Genomic DNA, 25323 nt, shown 5'->3' with positions numbered 1-25323 from the left:
GACGTGTCCTCTTAATTAGTCACAAGAAGGAAAAACAAACACACCAATAATCTTGTGCTGATGTGATGGCTATAGCTTATCTTGGATGATGAACGAACGGTCTTGTTTGATTGTTTCCTTGGCCAGGTTTGTGCGTGCGCGTAGGCGCGAACGTGCAGCAGGGGCAACACTTCTGTAATGCACCAGCAGTTCATTACATCGGGTGACTACGGAGGCAGGTCGTCGTGGCGCAGCAGGCTCTGTGCAGGGCAGCTGGCCCTGTCGTACGTCCACGTACGCAAGCGTGCACTCCTCAGGCTCCTCCTGTAGGTGTTTGATACTAGATGCTAAACTTTAGCAGTGCCGATGTTCGAATACTAATTAGAAGGATTAAATATGAGCTAATTATAAAAATAATTGCAGAACCCCGAGCTAATTCGCGAGACGAATCTATTAAGTCTAATTAATCCATCATTAGTAAATGGTTACTGTAGCACCACATTGTCAAATCATGGACTAATTAGGCTCAATAGATTCATCTCGTGAATTAGACTCCATTTGTGCAATTAGTTTTATAATTAGCCTATGTTTAATACTTCTAATTAGTATCTAAATATCCGATGTGATAGGTGCTAAGGTGGTATCCAAACACCCATAGTCTCACGGTGAAGTTGACACATGCATGCATATGGTGTTCGTTATTTTTTGGGCTTTACTACATGTTTTGTCGGTGCTTCTCCCTGTCTTGTGAGACAAGTAGCTAGTTTTTCTTCATTTCTTGGAATGCAAGCCTCGCTCGGCCGGCCGCCTCATATCATGGGCTGGTAGCAGTACATGGCAAATCGGTCAGGTCAGCACTACAGGGCCCCTTTCAGACGTGCAAATATTAACCGTCAGATCATGGACGTCGACGTCAGACAGAGAGGGAGCCAGAGAGGGTGTAGCGCACACACCATCCCCGTCGATGTGCACGCAGCAATTCGCGACGGCCGCTGGCGCAGAGAACCCGGCGCGGCACCCGCCGCCTGGCCTGGTTTCCGGCTCACGTATACGGCTTGCATGCCCAGACTTGAGGGCCAAGCAACCACCCATCATTTGGTCCATCCCCCTGCCGCCGCCTCGCCTCCTCTCCTAGCCCTTGTTTACTTTGCGAATTTGGGATGTGCCAAATTACTGTAGCAACACTGTAGCGTTTCGTTTGTATTTGTGAATTATTGTCCAAATATTGACTAATTAGGCTCAAAAGATTCGTCTCGCAAAGTACAATAAAACTATACAATTAGTTTTTGATTTCGTCTACATTTAGTACTCCATGCATGTACCGCAAGTTTGATGTGATGGGGAATCTTCTTTTTGCATAGTGCCAAAGTTGGGAGTTTTGTAGGAAGTGAACAAGGGCCTAAACGTGTTTGCGCACACGCATCGACGACACATGGATCCGTAGCTACAGCAACGACTCCCTCGGTACATCGGCTAACAACCCTACGGGCCGGTCTCGCCTGCGCTGCTCGATCAGCTCGTCTCATCTCATCTCTCAGCTAGCAGCCTACACCTTTCTGTCATGTCCAGCGATCGATCTCTAGGCAGCTGCCGATTTCTTTTGTTATCTTTATAGCTGTGTTGAATTAATTTCCCCGGCCGTGGCGAGCTCGAGTTCGCCCCCTCGTACGTGGCGATCTTCTTGGGAAGCAACAACCAAAAAAGTTGGTGAGGATTCTATTCCCCTGTACCAGACAGACAGCGAGAGAGAGGAGCTAGCTAGCGGCACCAAGCGAGCGACCGGGCGCAGCGAGCACATACCACAGGCCGATCGAGCAGCAGGCAGGCTAGGGGATCGATCGATCTCCCGGTGTGGTGGCTGCTGGTGCCTGGCGGCCGGTAGCTTTTAACAGGGACAAGCTTCCTCCTGCCCTCTTTTTCTCTTTGTTCTCTCCCCGGGCGCTTTGTTCCCTCCCTCCCTCGCCCCGGCCACTCCCTTCTTTTGCGCGGCCTGTCATTCCCCCGGGGATCAGCCTTATCGTTGCCTCATATGGGGGCGAGCTGAGAGCAAAAGCCAGGGCCGGCACCGGACAAGGAGAGGCTTTCGATCTCCCTCTCTCTCTCCTCTCTCACTCTCTACTTCTCTCGTCACGTACTCCCTTGTGAAACTAGAAGAGGAGGGATCGAAGGTGGTGAGAGAGGGGCCGGGGGGAGAGAGGGTGAGATCGATCGTCTCGTCGTCGTCGATCGACGACCATGACATGGTGCAACAGCTTCAACGACGTGCGCGCCGTGGAGAACAACCTGGTCACCGCCGCTGCCGTCGCCGCCGCCAAGAAGCAGCAGCAGGCGTCGTCGCACGTCAACCTCATCAGGACCTGCCCCTCCTGCGGCCACCGCGCGCAGTATGAGCAGGTAGTAATGCATGCAGCATGCTCTTTGCAAACCACAATTTTGTTCATTCTTCTAGACTGATTGCCACATATAGATCTATATATATGCTAGCTACCTATATATGCTATATCTGAGCATGCATATGACAACCGTTAATAGCAGTGAGCTGCGTAGTTAATCATTAACACAAGTGCTTGAATCGATCGATCGATCCATCAGCTGCAGGCGGCGGCGACGATCCAGGACCTGCCGGGGCTGCCGGCCGGCGTGAAGTTCGATCCGACGGACCAGGAGCTGCTGGAGCACCTGGAGGGGAAGGCGAGGCCGGACGCCCGGAAGCTCCACCCGCTCATCGACGACTTCATCCCCACCATCGAGGGCGAGAACGGCATCTGCTACACACACCCGGAGAGGCTTCCTGGTAAGTGCCGTGGATGATGATCCACGTTTTACACTGCTCCTTAGCTGCATGCTTGCGTACAAACTTGCTTTTGCATTACACCAGCCATCACAATTCGCAAAGCGTTAGCAAACGGCCGACCTCTTTGAGATTTGGACCTGTCCAGGAAGGAAGATAGATAGATCCGTCACGGAAGAACCTTGAGATCAAGCTGATGAACTTTTAATTTGAGAAGGCTTGTAAAATAATTGTTCTTTTAAAATTCTTCTTTATTGATTTCTATGGATAAATCCTTATATATTTTGGTATTAGCAAAAGATTAAGTTTTCCTGTTTTAGTCGTTTTCAATTGGGTGGCCTTGCTTAATCAATCATGGATAGAAATTTAGTATGTTGTCTGCACACTCACGTTATATTATGTAAAATTACAAGTGTATTATATTGTCTGTTTATTTCTGTGTACTAGTACCACAAAACTAGCTCTTCATGCATCCATATGCAACTAGTTATTTGCTTTTGAGCTTGGTACCGTATAAATATCGATAAAGGGTGCCTTTGAAGTAACCGCTTGTCCTACTTGGCATATAGTTTAGTTGTACCTGAAAATGATAGGTAGACAACGCAGTTCCATCAAAGGTCTACGTCATGCAGGCTGCACGCAACATCAGATCAAGGAAGTATAACCTTTGAAAGGACTTATGATGCACATGAACTATTTCCTCCTTTATCTTTAGATTTTTTTTTTGATTTCAGGTATATATGATATAATAAGTAGTGGATAATGCAATCTAGCTAATCACGATGATTTTCCCTTTTGCTTTCGAAGATTACTTCCCCAAAGGCACTACTTTATCGTGCAAGCAAGAAACTTAACAAGTAACAAGTCTAATTAAATTTCAGTAGAGGCTGTATTTCCTTTTGCAATAAAAATTACTATCTGGCCCTGAATTTGAACATGCGCCTCAAATAGTTTTAAAGATGTTTTATTCCTCATCTGACGCGTGATTTACGTGGATTAATCCCTGATATGGCATTGAGGTGGCGATTTGTTTATATCATTTCCTCCTCTGCGTACATCATTGAAAGAAAAAACCACAATCACAAACCTTATATGGACATGAATATGCTTTCAAAGTTTTTAACTTCTTTGCACCAACCTTGCAAACTTGTATGGACCACTGATGCAATTTACTCGGCACTAAGCATCCATTTTTGTACTTTTATTTTGCGAAATTCACAAACTACTTTCGCCAAATATTGCATTGAAACACAAAGCTTTACTTTTTATTTTTAGACAAATTGTAATAGGTTGATAACATGTTTATAAGAAAAATATGTATTTTTGTTGAACACAGAACACGTGAAACCATAACTTGTCCTCTAACATAGCTATGAATTAAACAGTTATATATTTTCAGTTTCGTCTGACACATTTGAGGCACGTGTCTTGATCAATTTCAGGTGTCGGCAAGGACGGCCTCATCCGACACTTCTTCCACCGCCCGTCGAAGGCATACACGACCGGCACGCGAAAGCGGCGGAAGGTTCACACCGACGAGCAGGGCGGCGAGACGCGGTGGCACAAGACGGGCAAGACCCGGCCGGTGTTCACCCACGGCAAGCTCAAGGGCTACAAGAAGATCCTGGTCCTCTACACCAACTACGGGAAGCAGCGCAAGCCGGAGAAGACCAACTGGGTGATGCACCAGTACCACCTGGGCTCCGACGAGGAGGAGAAGGACGGCGAGCTCGTCGTGTCCAAGGTGTTCTACCAGACGCAGCCGAGGCAGTGCGGCAGCGGGTCGGCGACGGCCAAGGACGTCGTCCCCCTCGCGGCCAGCGCGGCCACTGATCACCACCACCACCACCATGACGGCGGCAATGGCGGTAGCAACAGCATGCTAAAGGAAGCAGGCATTGTAGATTTCTACAGCCCGGCGGCGCTAATCGGCTACAACCAGGCGGCTCCTAACAACAGGGCGGCTGCTTCTGCTCACCTGATGCCTAACTTTGAGGTGCACACGGCAGGGGCGGCTGGCTTTGGTCCCTGACCAAGAAGTGCAAGTGCAACCATTCGACTGATATAGGTTAGAGGGGGAGAGGAAGGCAGGAAGATAAGGCACCGTCATGAATGCAATAATTTACAAGGGATCGAAGACCTTACTGAAACGTAATGCTGGACAATAAGAGGGGTGTTGACTGAGTGGCTGGACGTACAGATGCTGAAAAAGAGTAGGGACCGATACCATACATTGTTCATTAATCGTTACACATATACGTAACTTGACGTTATCAATTTTTTGTTCAATGATATGTTGTTTCATATTAAGAATGGTGGAGTTTAATACTGTATATTAGTTCTTAACTAAAGGATTTCTACATGTATACGAATCAGTGTACATCTGTCTTTTGAAAGAAATATATCTGCTGTATATTTTTTGTTGATTGTTGCTCCTCTATCGAAGGAAAAGGTTTTAACCTCTAAAGCATAACTTTGGTTACAGCTATCTACCATCTATTTTCTCTCTCTTATAAAATTCATGGAATTCTTGTTAAGGAAGTTTTACGGTTTAAGCTATGTCCAATCCAAATATATTGGTAACTCAATTCATTTAACTATAATCCGTAAATATACATTAGACGAAACGTAAAATCAGTATCAAATTACTCCCCGCAAATCAGCACTCCAGATATAAAAATCCCCACCCGTGCCGCTTCAATACCATTAATTGGATCCCGGCGACGGGCGATGCAGCCACGGGCGTTGCGGCGGTCCGGCGGACGTACGCTAGGCATGGATGGCAAGGCCCAAGCGATGGCTTGTCCAGGCTCCAGGCATGGCGACGGCTGCTCACGTACGGCCCGTGCCCGAGCGTCAAACCCAACCTGGGGGAGCAGATCTGCGGCCGGCACTTCCCGGCGGCGGTAGTCATCGTGGGCGCCGTCGTCCAGGGGGCGGTGGTCTTCCTTGGCCGGTGCAGCTCGTCTGCGGTGGACTCAATGTCTCGGTCGGCAGCTACGGCGACCTGGCCGTGGGGGAGTGTCGGTCCGAGCCATGAGATCGGATACGGCGGACCTCGACTTCCTCGAGGTTCAGCGGGAATCTGAGCCATCGGCGTTGTGCTGCACCGCAGTTGTCTCCTCGGCAGCACAACTGCGTGCGCCTGGTACTAGAGCCGCTGGCCCCCTCCAGCCTCCTGCACGGCTGGATTTCTCGGGCGAGATGCGCAAGCCCCTGAGACAGGCCATCCGCCCCCGCACGAGGCCGTCGCCTTCGTGCCCATGCGTCCGGCAAGCGGCAACGAGCGGGCCTGTTGCAGTGAAGTTGCCGCAGTCTTCGTTGTATGGGAGGGTCTTTCATGATTAATGGTTTCTTGCAATCCGTGGAGACCTCCGATATGTTCATGCTGGCCACACTTTACGGTGGAAACTCCAATCCTTCTGGAATCCTGAACTTTTCACTAGGTAGGTAATCCATGGGATATAATTTTAATTATTACCTTAGTTCTTAGTGGGGGTTTTCCATCTCTGAGTTTTACTCCCCTTGCTTCCAAAAGGTGCCTACATGTAGGTAACTTGCTCGACAAAATTCCGCACACTAAGCTCATTTGTCCCGGTGCATGTAACAAGTCCCCGATGACTCGCTGGCACTGGTCTCATCAACGCGGTAACGAGCAGCCACAGCAGCATCTGGTGACGCCCATTCACGTGGCTGAGACGCCCTTTTTGGTGCCTGGTGGACGATGGGCACGACGGCGACGAGATGCAGTTCATTGTGCATTCATCCCCAATGTCAATTTGTTGACAGACGAGATGCAGGTATTCCCAGTCGTGTGAGGTACTAATTTTCATTTGAGAAGTATATACTGCTATTCGTAAAATTCAATGCATATGCTACATGTCAGAAAAGAGTAGTATATACTGCTTGGCAAGGAGTATGCACTCTGTTGATGCCGATTTTTGACACGTGTCAGGATCGGCGTTAAGAGGAGAAGAAAATAGCCGACGCCGTTAAACAAGAGGCTGTGGCTAGGGAAATCGATCGATAAAGCTACAGTGTTTCGGCCGATTAGCCGATGAGGTCGATGGGGACTGGCCGATTGGAAGCCAGAACAGCTCGGCCGATATGGGCCTGAATGGGCCAAGGCGGTAATAAGATGAAGACAGGGTTGGCCCATAGAGGATTGATTGGTGTTCGACTCCGATGCGAGTTGTATCCGTATGTAAATATAAGAGATAAAATTGTAGTCGGTTAGGAAACGAGTTATAACAGAGTATAAATAGGTGCCTCGTGAGGCTTGTAAAACAATGAACAATCATCAATACAAATCTACTTTTTCACGCAACTTTACTTTCAAGTCGGCGACTTCGCCAAACCCTTTTCTTTTCACGAGTTCGTGCGAGTTGGTAGGGCTGCATACGATGAATTTGTAAGTTCCGCGTTTCGAGTAACATCTAAACTTTAACTTCGAGCACATCGCTGTTGTTTTATTTAGATTTATTCACCAGTTATCGATATTTGCTAGAATTATAGGTTTTACCTGTTATTTTAGTTTTTATCACCAGTTATACAGCTTGAGGCACGAACTGTCGCCTATATCAGTACACCATTTATTATCGTACAGCCGATTAGATCTGTTTCAGGTGTTGTTTCTGTAGCATTGTTTAAGTTACTTTAGTAGTCTCTTTTACGTTTGCTACGAGATTCGGCCGTTTCATAGCCGGTCATCTTTATATCAAATCGGCCAATCCGCTGATATAACTTTTGGAATAGATCGAACTTCAGCCGATCGAATCTCTAATTTGATATCTTTTCATTTTCCTTGCATTGTCAATCAACAGGTCAGATTGACTGACACGCCGCGCGAACCGTACCAGGGCGATAACCCGAACAGGAGCTAAGCAGATTCTCCCGGGTCATGTGCTCGACGCAGGATTCGGGACCACTGTCCGATTTTTTGGGTCAACACACTCTCAGAAAACAGAGCAGCATGGCTCCTATTTGATCATTTTCTTGCTCATATATCCCTTTCAGACTCTCCTGTTGACATCTATACTCCCATTTTATCCAACGGATTGAAAATTTACTGCTGCCTAAAACACTGCTGGGGGAATGGCATGATTGGAGGCATTTGATGATGCGAATGGAAGCTTGGAGTTGCAGCTAGATGAGATGCTGGTTGTGAACTACACAGCATTGTTTCACCAACTGAACTGATAGGAACAAATTTATTTCAGTTGCTACAATATGTCAATATGGTGTTGGACTGAATAGGTAGAACCTGGTTCTCAGCACATACCTCCGTCGCCGAGGCAAGTCCACATGGCTCGCAGATTCTGTCTTATTAAATAGGTATTGAACTGAACCGATTAGGATTTAGCAGTTCGAGATACATGTTGAGATGCATGTTAAACCATAGGCATGATTCTAGTTGAACTAAAATTATTTCCAGGTTGACTGTAAGAGACAATGATCAATCTGATCCTAAATGCATACTTGCATCCAGCAGCAGGTCATGGTAATTTGGCAATTACGGCTTCGTTATCGGTTGGTTTCCTGTTGAACTATCCTTTTCGTTGTACCATTACTGCAAGTGCATCATCACCCAAGACAGGATATATTATTCTTATGGTTTGATGTTTGACAGCAAGACCAATAAATGGATATCTGAGATCCAATACTTCTTTTTAATATAAAAGTTGTGCATACAGGAGTAATTCTTTTGTAAGCTTGGTTTATGGTTCATGGTTGGAGTATTTTTTTTTCAATAGTACACAAGTAATTTCCATGTTACAGGAGTAATTTCCAGCAGATGGATGCTTTATACAAGAATCTAGCAACATCGTGCTTTGGCACATGAAGAAATAGTGGGCAGGCGAGCAGCCACATCGTGCTTTTTATGATCAGCTTGTATGTCACATGTTTGTTCAAATGCTCTTTGTAATATAAACACAAATTCAATTGTAAAATGTTTAATATATTTGTGTGATCAGCTTCGTGCCACATGTTATTTCGAATGTTTTTAGTATAAATAATAAACACATGTCAATTACCATTTAATAAAATCTTGTCAAATTACTCCATGTTATGGGAAACTATTCCTTATTCCCTACGGGAAAAAGAAGAGCATAGAAACTACTCCATTTTCTATGACTAATTACTCCTTTTTCAGAACATGGAGTAATTGTTCCCGTTTGCTTTATTAGAAAAGTAGATGACTAATTAAATCCTACGGGCAAACAAAACACACATAAAATTACTCCTTTGTTTGCAAATCACTCATTGTTTTCGGTGGCTAATCAAGCAGTTGCAAATTACTCCACAAGTATTTTTCAAATTCTAATGAACTAATCTTTAGAACCCAAAAATACTCATCCAATACAAAATATTACTCTTTTTAGATAAATTACTCCACGAATAATTTTGTGATTTAGTAGCTATCCTGAAATTAGGAGTTTAAATTATAGGAGAGATAATTACTATTAGTTATCTTCAAAAGTATTTTTATGGAAAAATAATTACTGTTGCACGCCCGTGATATCCTCACAACTGTTGAAATAATTCATCACCTGGAATCACGTTTCAATTTGCATGCAGGCATGGTTGTCTCTCTCGTAAACAGATGCGTGCATTTCTCTCCAAATTAATCTCCGCCACGCTAGCTTGCGCACATGCAAGTGCATCTCAATTCGCTAGTCCCACACAAGGCCTACGGCGCACCCCTTCTTTGCTTGCTTGTCTTCTGGTCATGGAGCTGGCCATCGCATGAGAAAAAGATGCGACTGTGTCAGCTGGGCCTCCACACGGCGAAGGCGACGCCCGAGAAGGATGACAGCGTAACAGTGGCATAGAAAATTACTCCTTGTTCATATGACTAATTACTCCTACGGGCAATAAATAAATACATAGAAAATTACTCCATTGCAAAATCACTCGTTTTGATGTCCGGTTACTCCTTTCATATATATGCCTACGTAGTCCATGTTTAATTACTACTTGTTTCTATGAAAAATTACTCCATATGTGCAAACAAAGAGAATATAAATTACTCCTTTGCTTGCAAATTACTTGTTTCCCATGACTAATTACTCTGTTTGCAATTGCTCATTGTTCCGCTCCATGACTAATTACCCCAGAGGCCGTCGTGCCATCTTTGTGGTGAAATCAGTCGGTTGATAACTACTCCTAGTTCGGTCAAAAAGTAATTTAAAAGCTGACTGGTTTTGTATGAGTAATTTCTTCCAAATAAATGAAAAGTATGAATTAGCTGACTTTGTTTAACTGCACCTGAAATCCCTCTCTTCCTCTAAAATTTCATTAATTGCAATGAAGCTTCATGCACTACCTGCACGAAACTCGTCTCATCTATCCTTATTTCTTATGTATCTGCACCAGATGCCGTAAAAACATGGATTGCCAATCAATCAACGAATCAAAGGATTAAACAAAGGGATTCTTTCCAATCGTACCTAGAAATTCCATCATGATGCTCCTGTGTCTACTGGTGGTTTGATTTTGATTTGAGGTTGGAGATTGGGATTATGGGGCTGGGAGCCCCGCCGCTCGTGAGTCGTGATACGTTGCTGGTAGCCGCCGCCATGACCCATGAAGAAAATACTCACCGCGCAGTTATAAAAATACGATAATAGGGCCAGCTCGGCCAAGCCGCCGGAGCTCGAGAACCAGGACGCAGGACCCCGCCGGGGACGACGCCAGCGCGCGCCGCCGAGCCGTAATCAATGGACAATTAAGATTCAGAAAACACATGCACGCAAAAACGGATGAAGGAAAGATGTGCGAACGATTTTTTCTACCCGGGGATGAAACGAAGTAATACCGTGGCCTGCTGAGCTCGCCGGAGCTCCGGCCGAGGTTCGTAGACTTTGCCGGCGGGAGGAGGCTAGCGCCGCCGGTCAGTAATCGACCGAGAACTGGGGATCCGGAAATAGACACGTGCAAAACGGGTGAAGAAATAGCACGGCGCACGATTTTTACTACCTAGGAACAAAACGGAGTAATTATGCTTGGGATTTCGGGGTTCGGGGCGGACTCCAATTATGGCTGGTTGGGTTAGAGGGATCAACGCCAATGGTTGTAGATCAAGTAAGGACGGTGAAGCGAGGCGGCACCAACATCGTCGGTCAGGTGCTGGAGCATGGTGAGTGAACGCAGGTGCATGAGCGTCGTGTAATTTGCCTGCAACTCACCACGTCGCGCACCCAATTAAATCAACTGTCCGCCACGCCTCGCCGGGCCCCGTCGCTGCTACCGAAACATTCGAGTGGTGCGCGAGGGTTGATCTCGTGACTCGCACCGAGGCGGGCGGAGTCGTTCGGGACGCGCGCGGGGTTGCTCCGGATTCTCAGGTTCGTTCAGATTATTATGAGTGCGGGCCGTGGGTTCCCTTGGACGTCTACTGGGCTGGCCTTATTATTGGGCTTCTTCCCATATATTTTTCCTTTTTTGAAATGAAAAATGATGAACACCCAGTTAATCGGCAATCGACCGGCTTTTTTTTGGAACAAAAATCGTCTCTAAAGAAAACTCATATCGTTGCCACGGCACCTTAAACCATGCGTTTCGACGACATCCCCGCAGGCCGCAGCGATCCACTGGGCCGCGCTGAGTCACGACAAACGCAAGCCCACTGGGCCGCGCGGCTCGCGGTTGATTCGGTGTTTCCGGAATCGAAATTCCCAAGGAAGCTTTCCGGCAACCTCCGACGTCTGTGTTAATCCGTCTCCGAATCCAGACTGTGCTAGGTTCATGTCACGATATATGTAACCATGGCACGTACGCATCAATAATTTCCGGTGGACGTACTGATCGAGTTTGCCGTTCGCCTGACCGTCATCGACTGGCTCAAGTTCCGCGCCGTGTGCGCGGCGTGGAACCGAGCGGCCGAAACGGCCCTGGCCAGCGGGCGCCGGCCGAGGCCCGAGCCTCCGTGGCTCATGCTTGCAGGAAGCACCGCCGATCCGACCACTGCCGACTTCTTCTCCTTCCACGACGGTCGCAGCCGCACAGCTTCTCTGCCTGAACCTGCAATCCAAAGGCGCATATGGATCGGCTCCGCCCACGGCTGGGTCGTGACCGCCGACGAGGAGTGCGCGCTGCACCTCTTCAACCCCGTCATCGGCGCCCAGCTCCCGCTACCGTGCATCACCACCACGGGCTTCTTCCAGGCCCTGCCACGAACCAAGAGTGGCAAGGCGACCGGGTTCCTGTTCCACGAGAGCTCGTTCCTGGCAGTCCACTGGCCAGATCGAGCCTTCAAGGTTGTAGAACGGCCAGTCGGCCAGACGAGATACATATTGGTCGGATGCCGCTGCGTTTCCTCCGCAAAGCCGTGCCCTTACGGGACCCAGGTGGTTCCGGCGAGTACCTCGTCGTGATGATCCATGGCCCTGCCATCACCGTACCTGTTCGAAGACGTCGTTCTTCACAAGGGACGGTTGTGCTCCATGACAGCGTGTGGCGCGCTCCTTGTTTGGGAGCCTGATGGCGAGACATTCAAGTCGCGGATCGCTGTTCCGGATCACAACGAAGGTGAGGAATACGTCTACTTCAGGAAGTACCTGGCAGAGTCGTTGGATGGTGATCTTGTGCTGATATGTAGGGAGCACAGGAGTTGTTACGGCGGAGAGTCTGACCGCAGCGCTAGCGACGATGACCACTGAGACCGATCCAACTGTAAGGTTCCAAGTATTCGTCCTCCGCGAGGGCTGTCAGCGAAGCGAGTGGAAAGAGCTGCATGATCTTGGCGGCGCTGCACTTTTCATTGGCTACAACTCGGCAGTGTTCTTCCCGGCCGATGGGATCCCCAATTTGCTAGCTGACTATATCTACTTCACGGACGACAATTTAAGCATCTCCTGGCGGAATAAGCAGGAGTCCCGCGACATGGGGGTTTTCGACATGAAGAACAAAATGGTAAAGCTGATGCCATCGGTAGACCAGCACTCAAACAATACCCCACCCATTTGGGTCACGCCTTCTATAGTAGATATTGTAAAGGCGTGAATCACACAAGTTCCAAATGTATTTACTTACGTAGTACAAAGCCATTGCTAGCCAGGGTTACAAAATTGCCACATTGTTATACGGCGCACATATGTCTAAACCCCTCCTTCCAAATTATAAGTCACCTTAGTTTCTTTCATCTCATCTCAAGTCAAACTTATCTAGCGTTGATCAAATTTATAGAAAAATATACTAACAACTATAATATTAAATAAATATACAACCAACATGATCCATGCGTGATGATCCATTGAAAGTAGTTTCATATTGTAAATATTTGAAATGGAGAGAATATTATGTTACAAGGGTATAAGGACTATTAAAACGGCTGCTTTGTATCCATGCAGGATGTTGTGTCGGCTTAGGTCCTTTCATTGCGCTTTCTTTCATGGTCATGTTTGGATCCACCAATTGGCTAAATTTAGTTACTATGGATCCAAACAGGACCCAGCTATTACCAGGTAGTGAGAAAATACAAGATTACTATAGCGAGAAGCTATTACCAAGCCAAAAGAATTAGAAAAAAGCTACTGATTAGCAACTTTGTTGGTTTGTTATGAGTTTATGCTAGTTATATATATAGAAGGTGTGATCTAGACTGACGGGGGGCAACTTTTTGAGTGCCAAACTAGTGAGGGTCTGGGCTTCACCACTTTGCTCTTCATGTAGGCATGCTAACAGGGTAAAACCCACCCTAACCCGCCCCCACCCGCAGCTAATGGAAGAATATTACTGACCCACCCCCACCTATAAATACATTTGTTCTACCCACCCCACCCTGCCCCACTAGTGCGGGTTAACCATGGCATTACATGCTCAGGTTCATTATATGCATTAAATACCAATGATGCCCAGCACGAGCCCGCAACATCGCCGTATGCCGCGGCACATCGGCTGGACGGAGCCGAGCCATCCGGCGGCGACTGCGGCGGGACCGAGGAGGCCTGGCGCGAGAGCAGGTGCGTCCGGTGGAGCAGGCCGAGGATGAGTGCCATGACGTTGTCGGCGACCTTCTCGGCGCGGTTGGTGTCGACGTGGACGAAGCGGAGGCTGAGGTCGGCCGCAAGGGCGGCGTCGGCGGCGCGGTCTGCGTAGCCGAGGTAGAGCAAAAGCTGCCACGGCCGCAGGCGGCCCTGGGCGGCGCGCAGGAGGAAGGCGAGAGAGGGAAGGAGCACAGCGGCGGCGACCTCGACGCAGCCTAAGGCTACGGCGGAGAGGGGCACATGCTCGACCGCGGCCACGCGGCCAGGCCCTCCTGCTACAGCGAGGGGTCGTCGAGGCAGTTGAGTGAGATGACCAGCCCCCCAGCGCTGGGCGCCGGCGAATGGGCCATCCTAGCTGGCTCGGCTTGGGGCGGTCGGATCGGGAGTGGGGCGGGGCCAAGGTTGTGGCGGGTTTTAGGACCGATTCCAACCCTCCCCAACCCGCACTTTCAGTATACCCAACCCGTCCGACCCGCTAGCACTTGAACCCATTACCACCCATCCATAGAAACCCCGTGCGAAGACCCACCCTGAAATACTTCAACCCGCCCCACCGCCCCACTAGCAGGCCTACTTCATTGTACGCCAACACCTCTCGCGCGCCCAAAGAAACTGTCCGACACGCCTCTCCGTGCGCCGGCGCGTGCGCCGGCGCGTGCGCCGTGCCCCCGTTGGCCGTTGCCGGCTACCAAAACAAATACGAGCGGACAGCAGGCAGTCTCGTCGTCCCGCGACGCGCCCGCAGATCGGGACATAAACCGACGCCGCGCGCACGGCTACTTCGGGGACGGGCCGCGGGATCCGTTTAGGCGTCTACTAGGTTTCTGCTGGGCCGGCCTGGCAAGGCTCGTAAGGGTCCACTGTTTGGACCAAATGATGAATATCCACCCAATGCTTCAACTAGTACTTGGCACTTTGACCGATTTTCTGTTTGCAAATTTCGTCTGTCCAAAAAAGTGTTTTTCCCACCTCGCATTAAAACAGGAACTGCAGAAGAAGAAACATTTCAGTTCCAGAGTATAGAAGCTCCTCGTTGGAGAAAAATGAGCATCTTTTTCGATCTTTTCTGCAGGATGAAGGAACCCAAATCTCCGGCCACCAAACACTAGCTGCATTATTGCGTAGCCTCTTGGGAGTATGGGACTGCAACCTGCTGCATCATGTGATTTACTCCTTCCATCCTAAATTATTATTCATTTTGATTATTTTAGGTACGTAGATTTTATTACGTATCTAGACATAAGATATATCTAAATGCATAGCAAAAGTTATGAATCTTAAAAAAAACAAAATAGATACTAATTTGGAACGGAAGGAGTAGATTCTATATGCATATTTGGAACGGAAGGATAGATTCTATATGCATATGTTTAGCAACCTAGCGTGACCCTGATAAGCCGGAAAAGCAGACATAGTCTGGCCCCGGCCCAAAAGAGTGCAGAGCCCTGCATCCTATGCTGTACAAACCTATCCTGCGTGAGAGGCGCAACTAACTAGCTAGAAATGAATGATGGTTCTAGCATGATCTTCTCATGATGCTTTATCGTACAGAGTTGGCTCCCTGCATCTTAAAAAGGCCCTTGTCCTCTTACTCCAATTAGAACGCGCTGATTACAAAGAAATGAGATGGAGCAGCCGAAACGTGGATTTATGCGTGGGACGTGGCTGCCATACCCAAAATCCGATGTGAAGACGTCGGTGATGGACGGAGGCCAAAATTGGATTGGATCACATGACCACCATTTTTAGCTTCTTTTGTGGTTTGGCCCTCTCTTTGGTACGCACAAGTACGATCCATCATCTAACGTTAGCATCCACCGGCCTGCTGCATGGCGCATGCGCCATGAGGCCGGCCGGCTACTCGGTCGAAACATATCGTGTTTACTGTCCACGAACGCGTGAGCATGGCGCATGCGTGCTTTTTCAAAACCTAACCACCGATAGCTGCAAGCTGTTAATAGGCGAAAAGGCTTCTACTACGAGGACTGCTGCCTTGAAGATCTTTGGGGCTGTTCGGCTGGACTTATAAGCCGACTGAAAAGTTGAAACGGCTGATTTGTTGTGAGAGAAAAATATTGTTCGGTGGCTGATAAGCCGGCTGATAAGCTGAAAAGAACAGAGTATTTATATCTGCTGCGATGCATGCATGCGTGCCTGTTTACAAACGGAAATGTACACGACAGCACAGACACGCGAGCTCTATATCTGGCGTCTTTGAAACTTGCGTGTTCTTTTGACTCACGCAGCCACGCACGCTGAACAGCTGCCACGGCCGAAGGCAGAATCTTCAGTCTGAAATAAAGAGACGGCCGGCGAACAGACATGCGAGCTCGTCAGAGGAAGCCCGGGCACCACGCGTGTTGCCGCCATGTGGGCCGCGCGCCATTTCCGCCCGCCGATCCGCGCGCCTTGCTGCGCTGCACCACCCGCCCGCCTGCTAGCGGCCCGCTCGTGCAGCTGCCAAACACAGGGCTCCTTTTGCGTGTCGTGCTGAAGAAATGGTAGTAGTAATAAATCGCCGTTGCTTCATTGCTTGCGTATCGGTATCTCGTCGAAGGAAAATGAACAGAAGCATGTTGGAAACGCCGGCCTCCTTTGCCAATTCGCTTGCGAGGTTGATGCGCGGCTCCTTCGGTCCTTTGCCAATGCTCCTCTGCTCCGGGCTGCCACTAGTGCACGCTCCGATAACCAGCGGGTCCGTCCGATGCTCTCTGCTCCGTGTGCTGCGGCCGCGAGGGATACAGGATACTCTGCAAGTGAACTCACATCCTTGCAACCGTGATCGCAAAACCGAGGGTGGAAGGGAGGTTCTGCTTCTGCATTTCTAATCTTACACCTCACGTGCAGATCAAAATGTCTGCTCGCTGCTTGCATTGCATGGAACTGTACTCGATGGATCGGCACACTTCGTGACAGACGTGCTTCCACACCGACCCCGGCCCTCGTCACGTGTCATAGCCGATCCAAAAGCCTCCATGAAAAACCAACAACGATCCTCTTGGCAGCGCCCGACCCCATTCATGGCCGCCGGCCCCCCTGAGAAGACATAAAAAAAGGAAGCCGATCGATCCCCTCTGTAGCTAATCAAAAGCAAACGACGCGGCGCGCAGGGGAACACACGAGCAGGCGAACAGCATCAGCATTAGCATTGGCAGGAGCAGAGCGCCCGTCGCCACAGGCCCACAGCGGCGACGACGACAACGCGCGCGTGGGCGCGGCCCCGCCGGGCGCCACCACCCCGTGTTCCTCCGCTAGCTTCCTCCTCGCGCCGCAGAGAGAAAAAGCAGAGCGGCTTCTCCTGACCTCCTCCCCCGACCTGTCACCACCGCTGCGGCGCGGGCAGGTTGATGTCTCGCTGCCGCCGCAAAGACCAAGGAAGCCACGCACGCACGCCCCCTGGCCATTAGCTGCTAGCCTGCCTCTGCTGCTACTCGTCGTGAAAGCTTTTCTCTCCCTCTCCCCGATCGCCATTCGCAAGCCAACGATGCCCCGACTGTTCATGTGCTTTTGCGGCAGCTGGCGCGCGGGCGGCGGGCCCCGGCGCCGAGCAGCGGACAACGTGCGGAGTTCCCAGGCGGGCCACGGACGTCGGACGAGACGGTCGCTGCGGCTGATCGACGACCATGAGTGGACCCGGTCCTCCTTGACGGATAAGCCATGCAGATGCAGGAGTCAAGCGTGAAGGATTCGTTCGTCCAACGATCCGGCTCGTGCATGGACGGTGTCCAGGGAACGGGAACAGGGTCCGCGCAGTGGGGTCGCCAGGCGGGGCCCTGGCTCTGGTGCAGCGGCTTCTTGCCCCAAACAGCATCTCTGACCCACGCCCGATAAAAGCGAGGGGAAAGTGAGGTGGACGTAACACTGGCGCGGTGCGGCTGCGGGCGCCGGGCCTGGGCGTCTGGCCAAGCTGCAGTGCCGTCGTCCGAGGGGGCCCTTTTCCCTTTTATTACTACTACCCCTCCTCTCTAGTCCACTGTCCCTCTCTCCCCGTGCCTACTGTTCACGCTCCATCCATATAACGACGCCGCCACGCCACGGCCCGTGGTGCATTCTCTCTTTCGCTCGCTGCCCCACGCACCGGACCATCACGCGCGTGACGACGCGTGCGTTGCGTCGCGCGCGCCCGTGCGAGGACCGGCCGGCAGGCTGGGCGGCTGGCGAACGTACGCGTGCACAGTGCCGGTTACGGTGGCGCATGCATGTGGGTACGGTACGGGCGCATCAGGAGCTGGCACGGCACCTCGATTGGCCTCGCAGGCCGGGCTCTACTACGCCCACGGTGTCACAGTGGCAGCGGGCCGCGGCAGCGAGGGCCGGGCGACAGGGCCATAAAAAATGGCAGCGGCAGCAGCTGCCTCAACAGTCTTATACGAGGCGTGCCGAGCCAAAGCTATCAATGCCCCCGCTCGGTCGTCTTGCTCGATAAAGGGCCTGGCTCGCCTGGCTGCCCTACTGTTTGGGCGTATACCGAAGCAGGACCTTCAGCATGTTCATCAGGAATCTTGAGTTCACGGTGGGCTAATCATGGTGTCATGATGGAGAAGGCCATCTGGACGCTGGCACTGATGATAAACCCACCGAGTGTACAAAACAGTTGAGATGTGAGCACGAGGACTCCTCCAATAGCATGAGCTAGTATCTAGCTCAATCCTTCCAATGACACATAGTGTACAATATGAACAATATGAACGATCCCACACATCATCCCCACCTATTCTTGAAGTGTGTATACGAGACTATCTCTTAATCGAGGATAGCTCTTCTCTTCTATTAAAATATGAGAAAATATTTTATGAGCGCCTTAAACGACCAACAGTGAACGTGCACAGTTGAGATATGATCTGTTGGCGAAGGTTTTCACCAACAGATCTAAATAAATTCTACTTTAAGTTGAGACAAGCCATACTTTAAGTTGAGACAAGCCTTCATGGCCGTGGCCTGGCCGCCTCATGCCCACGGGACAAGCACAAGCCGACAAAGCGCCATCTTCAGGAATCGGGAGTGCGTAGCTGGACCTGGACGATGTCGACGCGCAATGGCTCTGATCTTCAGGACGGTTTCAAGTCAAATCACACAGTCGCCTCGCAAGTGGAGAAGCATGCATCATGTAGCTGCATTTTGTAGCATGGACCATGGGCCGGGCCAAGGTGCCCGGGGTAACATGGCTTCAACTTCAAGGGCCGTTCGTTAACCGGACGGAGCAGGGTCCCTCTCCGAACAGCTCAACCAACTGCATGTGTCCTCATATCAAAAAAGAAAAAAAAAACAGCATGTGTCCTACAACAGAGAACCACCGGTCCCTCGGCCGCGCACGCATCTAGGGCATGGCCAACAACAACATGCCCAGATGGCTACAGGGAGTTAGATGGCAATGTCAATGGGGGCGCCAGCCGGGGTCCGGCGGTGGTACCACGCCACCGGCCGCTCGGCGATCCAGGGCGTACTGTGCCGGTGTGCCCCCCTCGAGTTTGTCACGATCGGTGACGGCCAAGCGAGAGCTTGTTGCTTGGCAATGCTCAGCGGTGGTGGGCGTCAACTGGATTCACCTTTCACCATATGTCTTTTTACCATGTAAACAACGAAAACCATTCCCCTAATATTTGTTTCTTCCAAAGAAAGTGTCGCTCAGCTCACTGCCGAGCGAAGGTAGGATGTGGCATTCACGAGCAGCTGCGAACTCGCTCGGCTGCAGAGGCAGTGATGGACGGAAAGGAGCAGCGTCAGGCCGTCAGCAGCTTTTCTCTCATATGTAGCACTCCGTAAACACAGCGATACTTGGCAGGCTGGTCTGCGTAAAAGAAAAACCTGGCAGCGTGAGCAGTGAGCAATGGCAGCCGGGCACAGTGGCGTCATCAGCGCGTCCTCGTCTCTCCTCTCATCGCTCCCCCACCTCTGCCGCTGCCACAGCTGCCAGCGCCTCCCGCCCCTCGCGCTTGCGCTGTCTACCGCTTTCTTCCCGCCGGCCACTTCCTTTGCTACAGTATTTATTCGAGGGAGACGAGACCCATGCCTCTGCGTGCGCTGGGCTAGGGGAGGCAGAGCCTCAGAGGAGTCAGCCCGGCCAAAGAAGCGTCAAACAAAACCACCACGGCTTTATCCGTCCGCCACCAGCGGCAGCGGCAGCGGCAATATTTCAAAGGCCGTAGGCCTGGCTCTCGTTTGCGCCCTACCCGGCTACTCCCCACCACTTCCCTTCCCTCTCCAGTCTCTCCTCCCTACTACCCACCCAGCCAGCCACCCCAGCCATTCATGGCCATGACCTCCTCCACCTCCGCCTCCACTCCCCACCCACTCCTCTCCCCGCGCCATTAAACCCCGACTCGCTTCCTCGGTTATCTCCATCCGCCGCCGCATCGGCGAGCTTTTGCTGCTTGCTCGTTCCATGGAGCCGAGCGGCGCTGCTAGCTGCGGCCGGCCGGCCGGCGAGCGGGCGGCCATGGCGGGCATCGACCTCAACACTGTCGAGGAGGAGGACGAGGAGGCGGAGACGCCGCTGGGTTTGAGGGAGGGGGGCACGGTGTGCCTGGACCTGTGGCACGCGTGCGCGGGCCCCGTCGCGCCGCTGCCGCGGAAGGGCAGCGCCGTCGTGTACCTGCCGCAGGGCCACCTCGAGCACATCGGCGGCGACGCAGCGCCTGCTGCGGTGCCTCCCCACGTGTTCTGCCGCGTCGTCGACGTCAACCTCCACGTGAGTGAGCGCGGGGCTTCGGTTGTGCTGTACGGTGCCGGCGAGCGCAATGTGCTCGAGCTATTGACTGACCGAGAGGGAGCTTGGTTCCCCTTCGTTTTCGTGCAGGCGGACGACGCGACGGACGAGGTGTGCGCGCGGGTGTCGCTGCTGCCCGAGGACGAGGAGGCGGAGAGGCGTGCGCGTGCGCGGGCGCGGGAGGACGAGGACGCGGCTCGCTACGGCGAGGGCGGGGGCGCCATGAGGCCGCTCGCGCGGACGCCGCACATGTTCTGCAAGACGCTCACTGCATCCGACACCAGCACGCACGGCGGCTTCTCCGTGCCGCGCCGCGCCGCCGAGGACTGCTTCCCGCCGCTGGTACGACCATTAGCACTGAAGGTCACGTTGTCATGGTGATTTAGTGTTCGCTTTGTGACTCTGTCGGGTTTGGCGTGCACAGGATTACAGTCTGCAGAGGCCATCTCAGGAGCTCGTGGCCAAGGATCTGCACGGCACGGAGTGGAAGTTCCGTCATATCTATCGAGGTAGGGCATGAGAGTTTCTTCACTAGTTAAGCTTGACTTGGTGATTGAATATGAGCTGTACCGTACTGCACATTCTGCTTCTTTGTTAGGAATCTCTCTGGAAACACGGGTTCCATCTTGTTAGCATGTTATTCAGGCTTTCCTTGGATGAGACTCTGTACTCACTGAGTCTGCATTTTCAGACTTCAGTAGTGAAGTAGTGACTGACCAAATGCCAATATGGTTTTATATGGACGAACATAGTCGAACTAAACTAGATTGTAGGCTACTGTATTTGCATTTGCTTTCTTTTCAGTCCATAAGTTAAAGCACATTTCTGAACATACATATCTCAAAGCTAATCTAAATGGTCAGGGAAATTGACTGATATTTAACAAAAGATCATGCAGAAAAGAGCAAAACGGTTTTTAGTGATTCTACCAAACATATTTGAATAACTCACAAACTTTGTGGTCCTGAGTTTCTGATAGGTCTGCTTTGTTACAGGCCAACCACGAAGGCATCTCTTAACCACTGGATGGAGTGCATTTGTTAATAAGAAGAAGCTGGTCTCTGGAGATGCAGTTCTGTTCCTTCGGTAGGCATTTAGCTCATTTCGCCATTAATTGCAACATACCGTACGTTCTATTCTCTAAAGACTGCTCATCCTTTTCCAGCGGTGAAGATGGAGTGCTTCGATTAGGAGTGCGTCGAGCAGCACAGCTGAAAAACGTAAATCTTATTCCTGCACCGCATAACCAGTGCTCCAATCATAGGAATCTGGGAAATGTTACAGAAGCTGTGGCCACGAGGACTGTTTTTCACATCTACTACAATCCCAGGTAACAAAAAGTATTTTTCTGGTTGTTTTGTCATATTATCCTTATGTCTGTGTCAGTACATGTTTGACAAGGTTGGATTGACTTGCAGCTATAGTTATGCTAAAAGGTTCTGCATATAATACATGGAATAAAAAACAGTAGCAAAATGCTGGATTTTATTCTTGTTCCTTACCATTTACTAGTGAGCACACTCTTATTTCAAAACTTCTGATGCGCGAATTCAGTCCTCTGCCTGTCTTCAGTACCCAATCCAATTTGTTGGTACTATCTCAATAGTGTCTGCTGTGGTTACTATAGTTGATTACCAGAATCGCCCCCCTCCTGACAATGCCAATGTAGAACCAATCTTTTATTTCACCTCCTTGGACATGCCAAATTATCTTGCGTCTCCATACATACAAGTTATTCCATGGCAAGCGATCCTCAGAATTCAGGAATGATGACACGGTCCTTTTAGATTTCAATGTTGTTTTTTTAATTTTAATGTTTCAAAATGTAGACAAGTAATGATTTTACTGATATCAAATAATATCTAACGCATTTCATTCGTGCTGCTTCTTAGTTCCTTTTCTTTTAGTTCCATGATTAAATTTATGAGTAGTTAGAAGTGTGAGATTTGCATTTTCCTGCTAATCGCTCCCTGTTTTGGAGGATGTGATGCCTTTGTGCTGTTAATAATTCTTGAACTCACAGGTTAAGCCAATCTGAATTCATTATACCCTATTGGAAGTTCATGAGAAGCTTCAATCAACCATTTTCTGTTGGAATGAGATGCAGAATGAGATATGAAAGTGACGATGCTTCTGAGAGAAGGTTACTGGTGGTGCATAGTAATATTTATCTTTGTTAATGGGTTTGCCATGCACCAAGATCATTCTGATTTCACTCTTGGTGGGATTTTTCAGGTGCACTGGGATAATAATTGGAAGCAGAGAGGCCGAACCTATGTGGCATGGTTCAAAATGGAAATCCTTGGTGGTATGTTCTCTTCTCTCATGGTTTTAGCAGTGTTTCTATGTGTTCTTAAGGATAAAAATTGCAAGTAAAATCAATGCATGTGTCCAGTAGTACTTGGTCGACATCCTTCCTGGCCTGACCTTCTGAAAGAATATGGTTGCAAGTAGAATCAATGTCCGTGCCTGGTAAATATTGAAGGAACAAATCTGTAACTGCACTCATTTCGTAAGCTAGTACTAATCTTGAAATGTTCAATGTAATTTCTTTCCTTTTCTTTTTTTGTGCTTTGGTTATATGTGACTAATCAAGTTGTACTTATCTAGTGCATCTGAAACTGATGTTGAATTGATCTTTGCTGAACAGCATGCCTCTTCTTAGTTGAAATTCATGATTCTATGTGGTCTGAGTCAGTTCGTCAGTATAGCTATTGAATAAGAGTTATAGCACATAAAAGCTAAGCTTAATGTCTTTGGCCAAAGTTTTCAGGTGGGCTATTTGAATCCTGCTGCATTATTTTGCTACTTACCTTTCCAGGATATTTCTAGGATGTAAAATTCAAAGCTGTAGTTTACATGCTATTGTGGTTCAGATTTCAGCCTGAGCCTTGATGCAAAATTCTTATACTGTTACGTTGTTAAATCTGCTCCTTCTTGAATCTTGGTTCCAGGCTCCTATATGTTATGACTGATGTCATCTTGACAGGTCAGATGGGATGATGATATAGAGTGCCGTCGGTCCCAATATGGTTCTCCTTGGGACATTGAGCTTACAGGATCAGTTTCAGGATCTCAAGCTCATCTGTGCGCCTCCCAATTCAAAACGTCTGAAACCATGCCTACCCCAAGTTAATCCGGAGATCGTGCTTCCATGTAGGTAGTTTTACAAGTAAAAGGAGAACCATTACCCATGATTTATATGCCCTGCTGAACTTTTTTTCTTTTTCTGTTTTGTCAGATGGAAGTGTTTCTTCAGATTTTGCGGGATCTGCCAGATTCCACAAGGTCTTGCAAGGTCAAGAATTTTTGGGTTTCAAAACCCATGATGTTACTGCTATTTCAGCTTCGCACGCAACTGAAGCAAGAAATTTGCAGGACAGTGATGAGCGTAGTAGCTATATCAACATGAGTAACAATATCTTCGGGGTTCCAAGATTTGGTGTTAGATCTCCAGCTGGAATTCCTAGGTTTCCCTACCATTGCTCAGGCTTTGGAGAATCACAAAGATTCCAAAAGGTCTTGCAAGGTCAAGAAGTGTTTCGTCCTTTCCGTGGAGGAGCTTTGGCTGATGTCCATATAAGGACTGTTGGCATGTATCAACCTGACGGTACCCATGCATCTAGTGCAGCTTATAAATGGCCTACACCGCAAGGGTGTGATATTCGACATCCAACCAAACCAGTTCTGTTGCAAGCATCCTCCCCATCATCTGTGCTGATGTTTCCACAAACTAGTTCTAAGATACCTCACTTGGAATATGAGTACAGCTGCCTGGATGAGGATGAGGATGGTAGACGTGATAGGGCTGTCCCTACTCAAGACATGGGAAGAAGCAACCAAGCACTATCTCTTTGGCCTCATCTTGTTTCAGGCGAAGCCATAGATGAATGTACTGTAACTGAGAAGATGCACTCCCCTGTCAGTGGTGCCGAGCACGAATCGAACAATGAGAGCACTGTTGAAAATGGCTGCAAAATCTTTGGTATCTCATTGGCTGAGCAGGTTCGATCATGCGATGAAGCAGACTCTTGCAATGCAAATTGTAATTCTCGGCTCCAGCCTTCACAGTCACAAATGCAATCACTAGGCACCTGTTGGGCCACTGTAAGTGCTTCGTAACCCCCCCCCCCCCCAAAACGCCGATTGTAGCCTGCTAGTCCAAGGAAACTTCGGATCTGGTGCACTGAGGCAGGAGGCTTCCAGTCTATGACTTCTTGTACCTTGCTGGGGTCGACAGCTATGCCATTCTTAGAGATAGTGTGTCCCAAGAACTTGACACTATCCAACAAGAACTCACACTTGGAGAATTTAGCATAGAGCCGATGGTCTCTCAGCCGTTGGAGAACTATGCGAAGATGGTTGGCATGTTCTTCTTCGCTCTTCCAGTACACCAAGATATCATCAATGAACACCACTACAAACTTGTCCAACTCGGGCATGAATACCGAGTTCATGAGGTACATGAAGTATGTGGGTGCATTGGTGAGTCCAAAAGACATGACCAGGTACTCGTAGAGTCCATATCTTGTGGAGAAGGCAGTCTTAGGGATGTCACATGGTCGGATCTTGATTTGGTGATAACCTGAACGAAGATCGATTTTGGAGAACACTCTAGCTCCAGCTAACTGATCAAACAAGACATCAATGCGGGGGAGTGGGTACTTGTTCTTGATAGTCACCGCATTGAGAGGTCGGTAGTCTACACACATGCGTAGACTGCCATCCTTCTTTCTTCACAAACAGGGCCGGGCAACCCCAGGGTGATGCACTGGGGTCAGATGACACCTTTTCCAACAGATCATGCAATTGGGTCTTCAACTCGGCCAGCTCAGCTGGTGCATCGATAGGGTCTTTTG

General features: G+C 49.6%; 2 protein-coding genes across 2 annotated transcripts; both read left to right on the top strand.

The window, feature by feature from the left end:
- The first annotated feature begins 1720 nt into the window (after positions 1 to 1720).
- Positions 1721 to 5196, top strand: LOC101760167 (NAC domain-containing protein 73). Its single transcript, XM_004969434.4, has 3 exons — positions 1721 to 2373; positions 2572 to 2773; positions 4213 to 5196. Exons 1-3 carry the CDS (start codon positions 2215 to 2217, stop codon positions 4800 to 4802), a joined length of 951 nt encoding a protein of 316 aa, XP_004969491.1. The 5' UTR covers positions 1721 to 2214; the 3' UTR covers positions 4803 to 5196.
- A 14582-nt stretch (positions 5197 to 19778) lies between these two features.
- Positions 19779 to 24588, top strand: LOC101759755 (auxin response factor 2-like). Its single transcript, XM_004969433.3, is given in 10 exon segments — positions 19779 to 20446; positions 20555 to 20806; positions 20889 to 20973; positions 21460 to 21550; positions 21630 to 21794; positions 22488 to 22607; positions 22700 to 22772; positions 23454 to 23552; positions 23554 to 23620; positions 23706 to 24588. Coding segments are annotated over 10 exon segments (2139 nt in total). The 5' UTR covers positions 19779 to 20140; the 3' UTR covers positions 24587 to 24588.
- Positions 24589 to 25323: the final 735 nt, after the last annotated feature.

This window comes from Setaria italica, chromosome V, assembly GCF_000263155.2.
Source record: "Setaria italica strain Yugu1 chromosome V, Setaria_italica_v2.0, whole genome shotgun sequence".
NCBI lineage: Eukaryota > Viridiplantae > Streptophyta > Magnoliopsida > Poales > Poaceae > Setaria > Setaria italica.
This window is presented reverse-complemented; position numbering and strand designations above follow the sequence as displayed.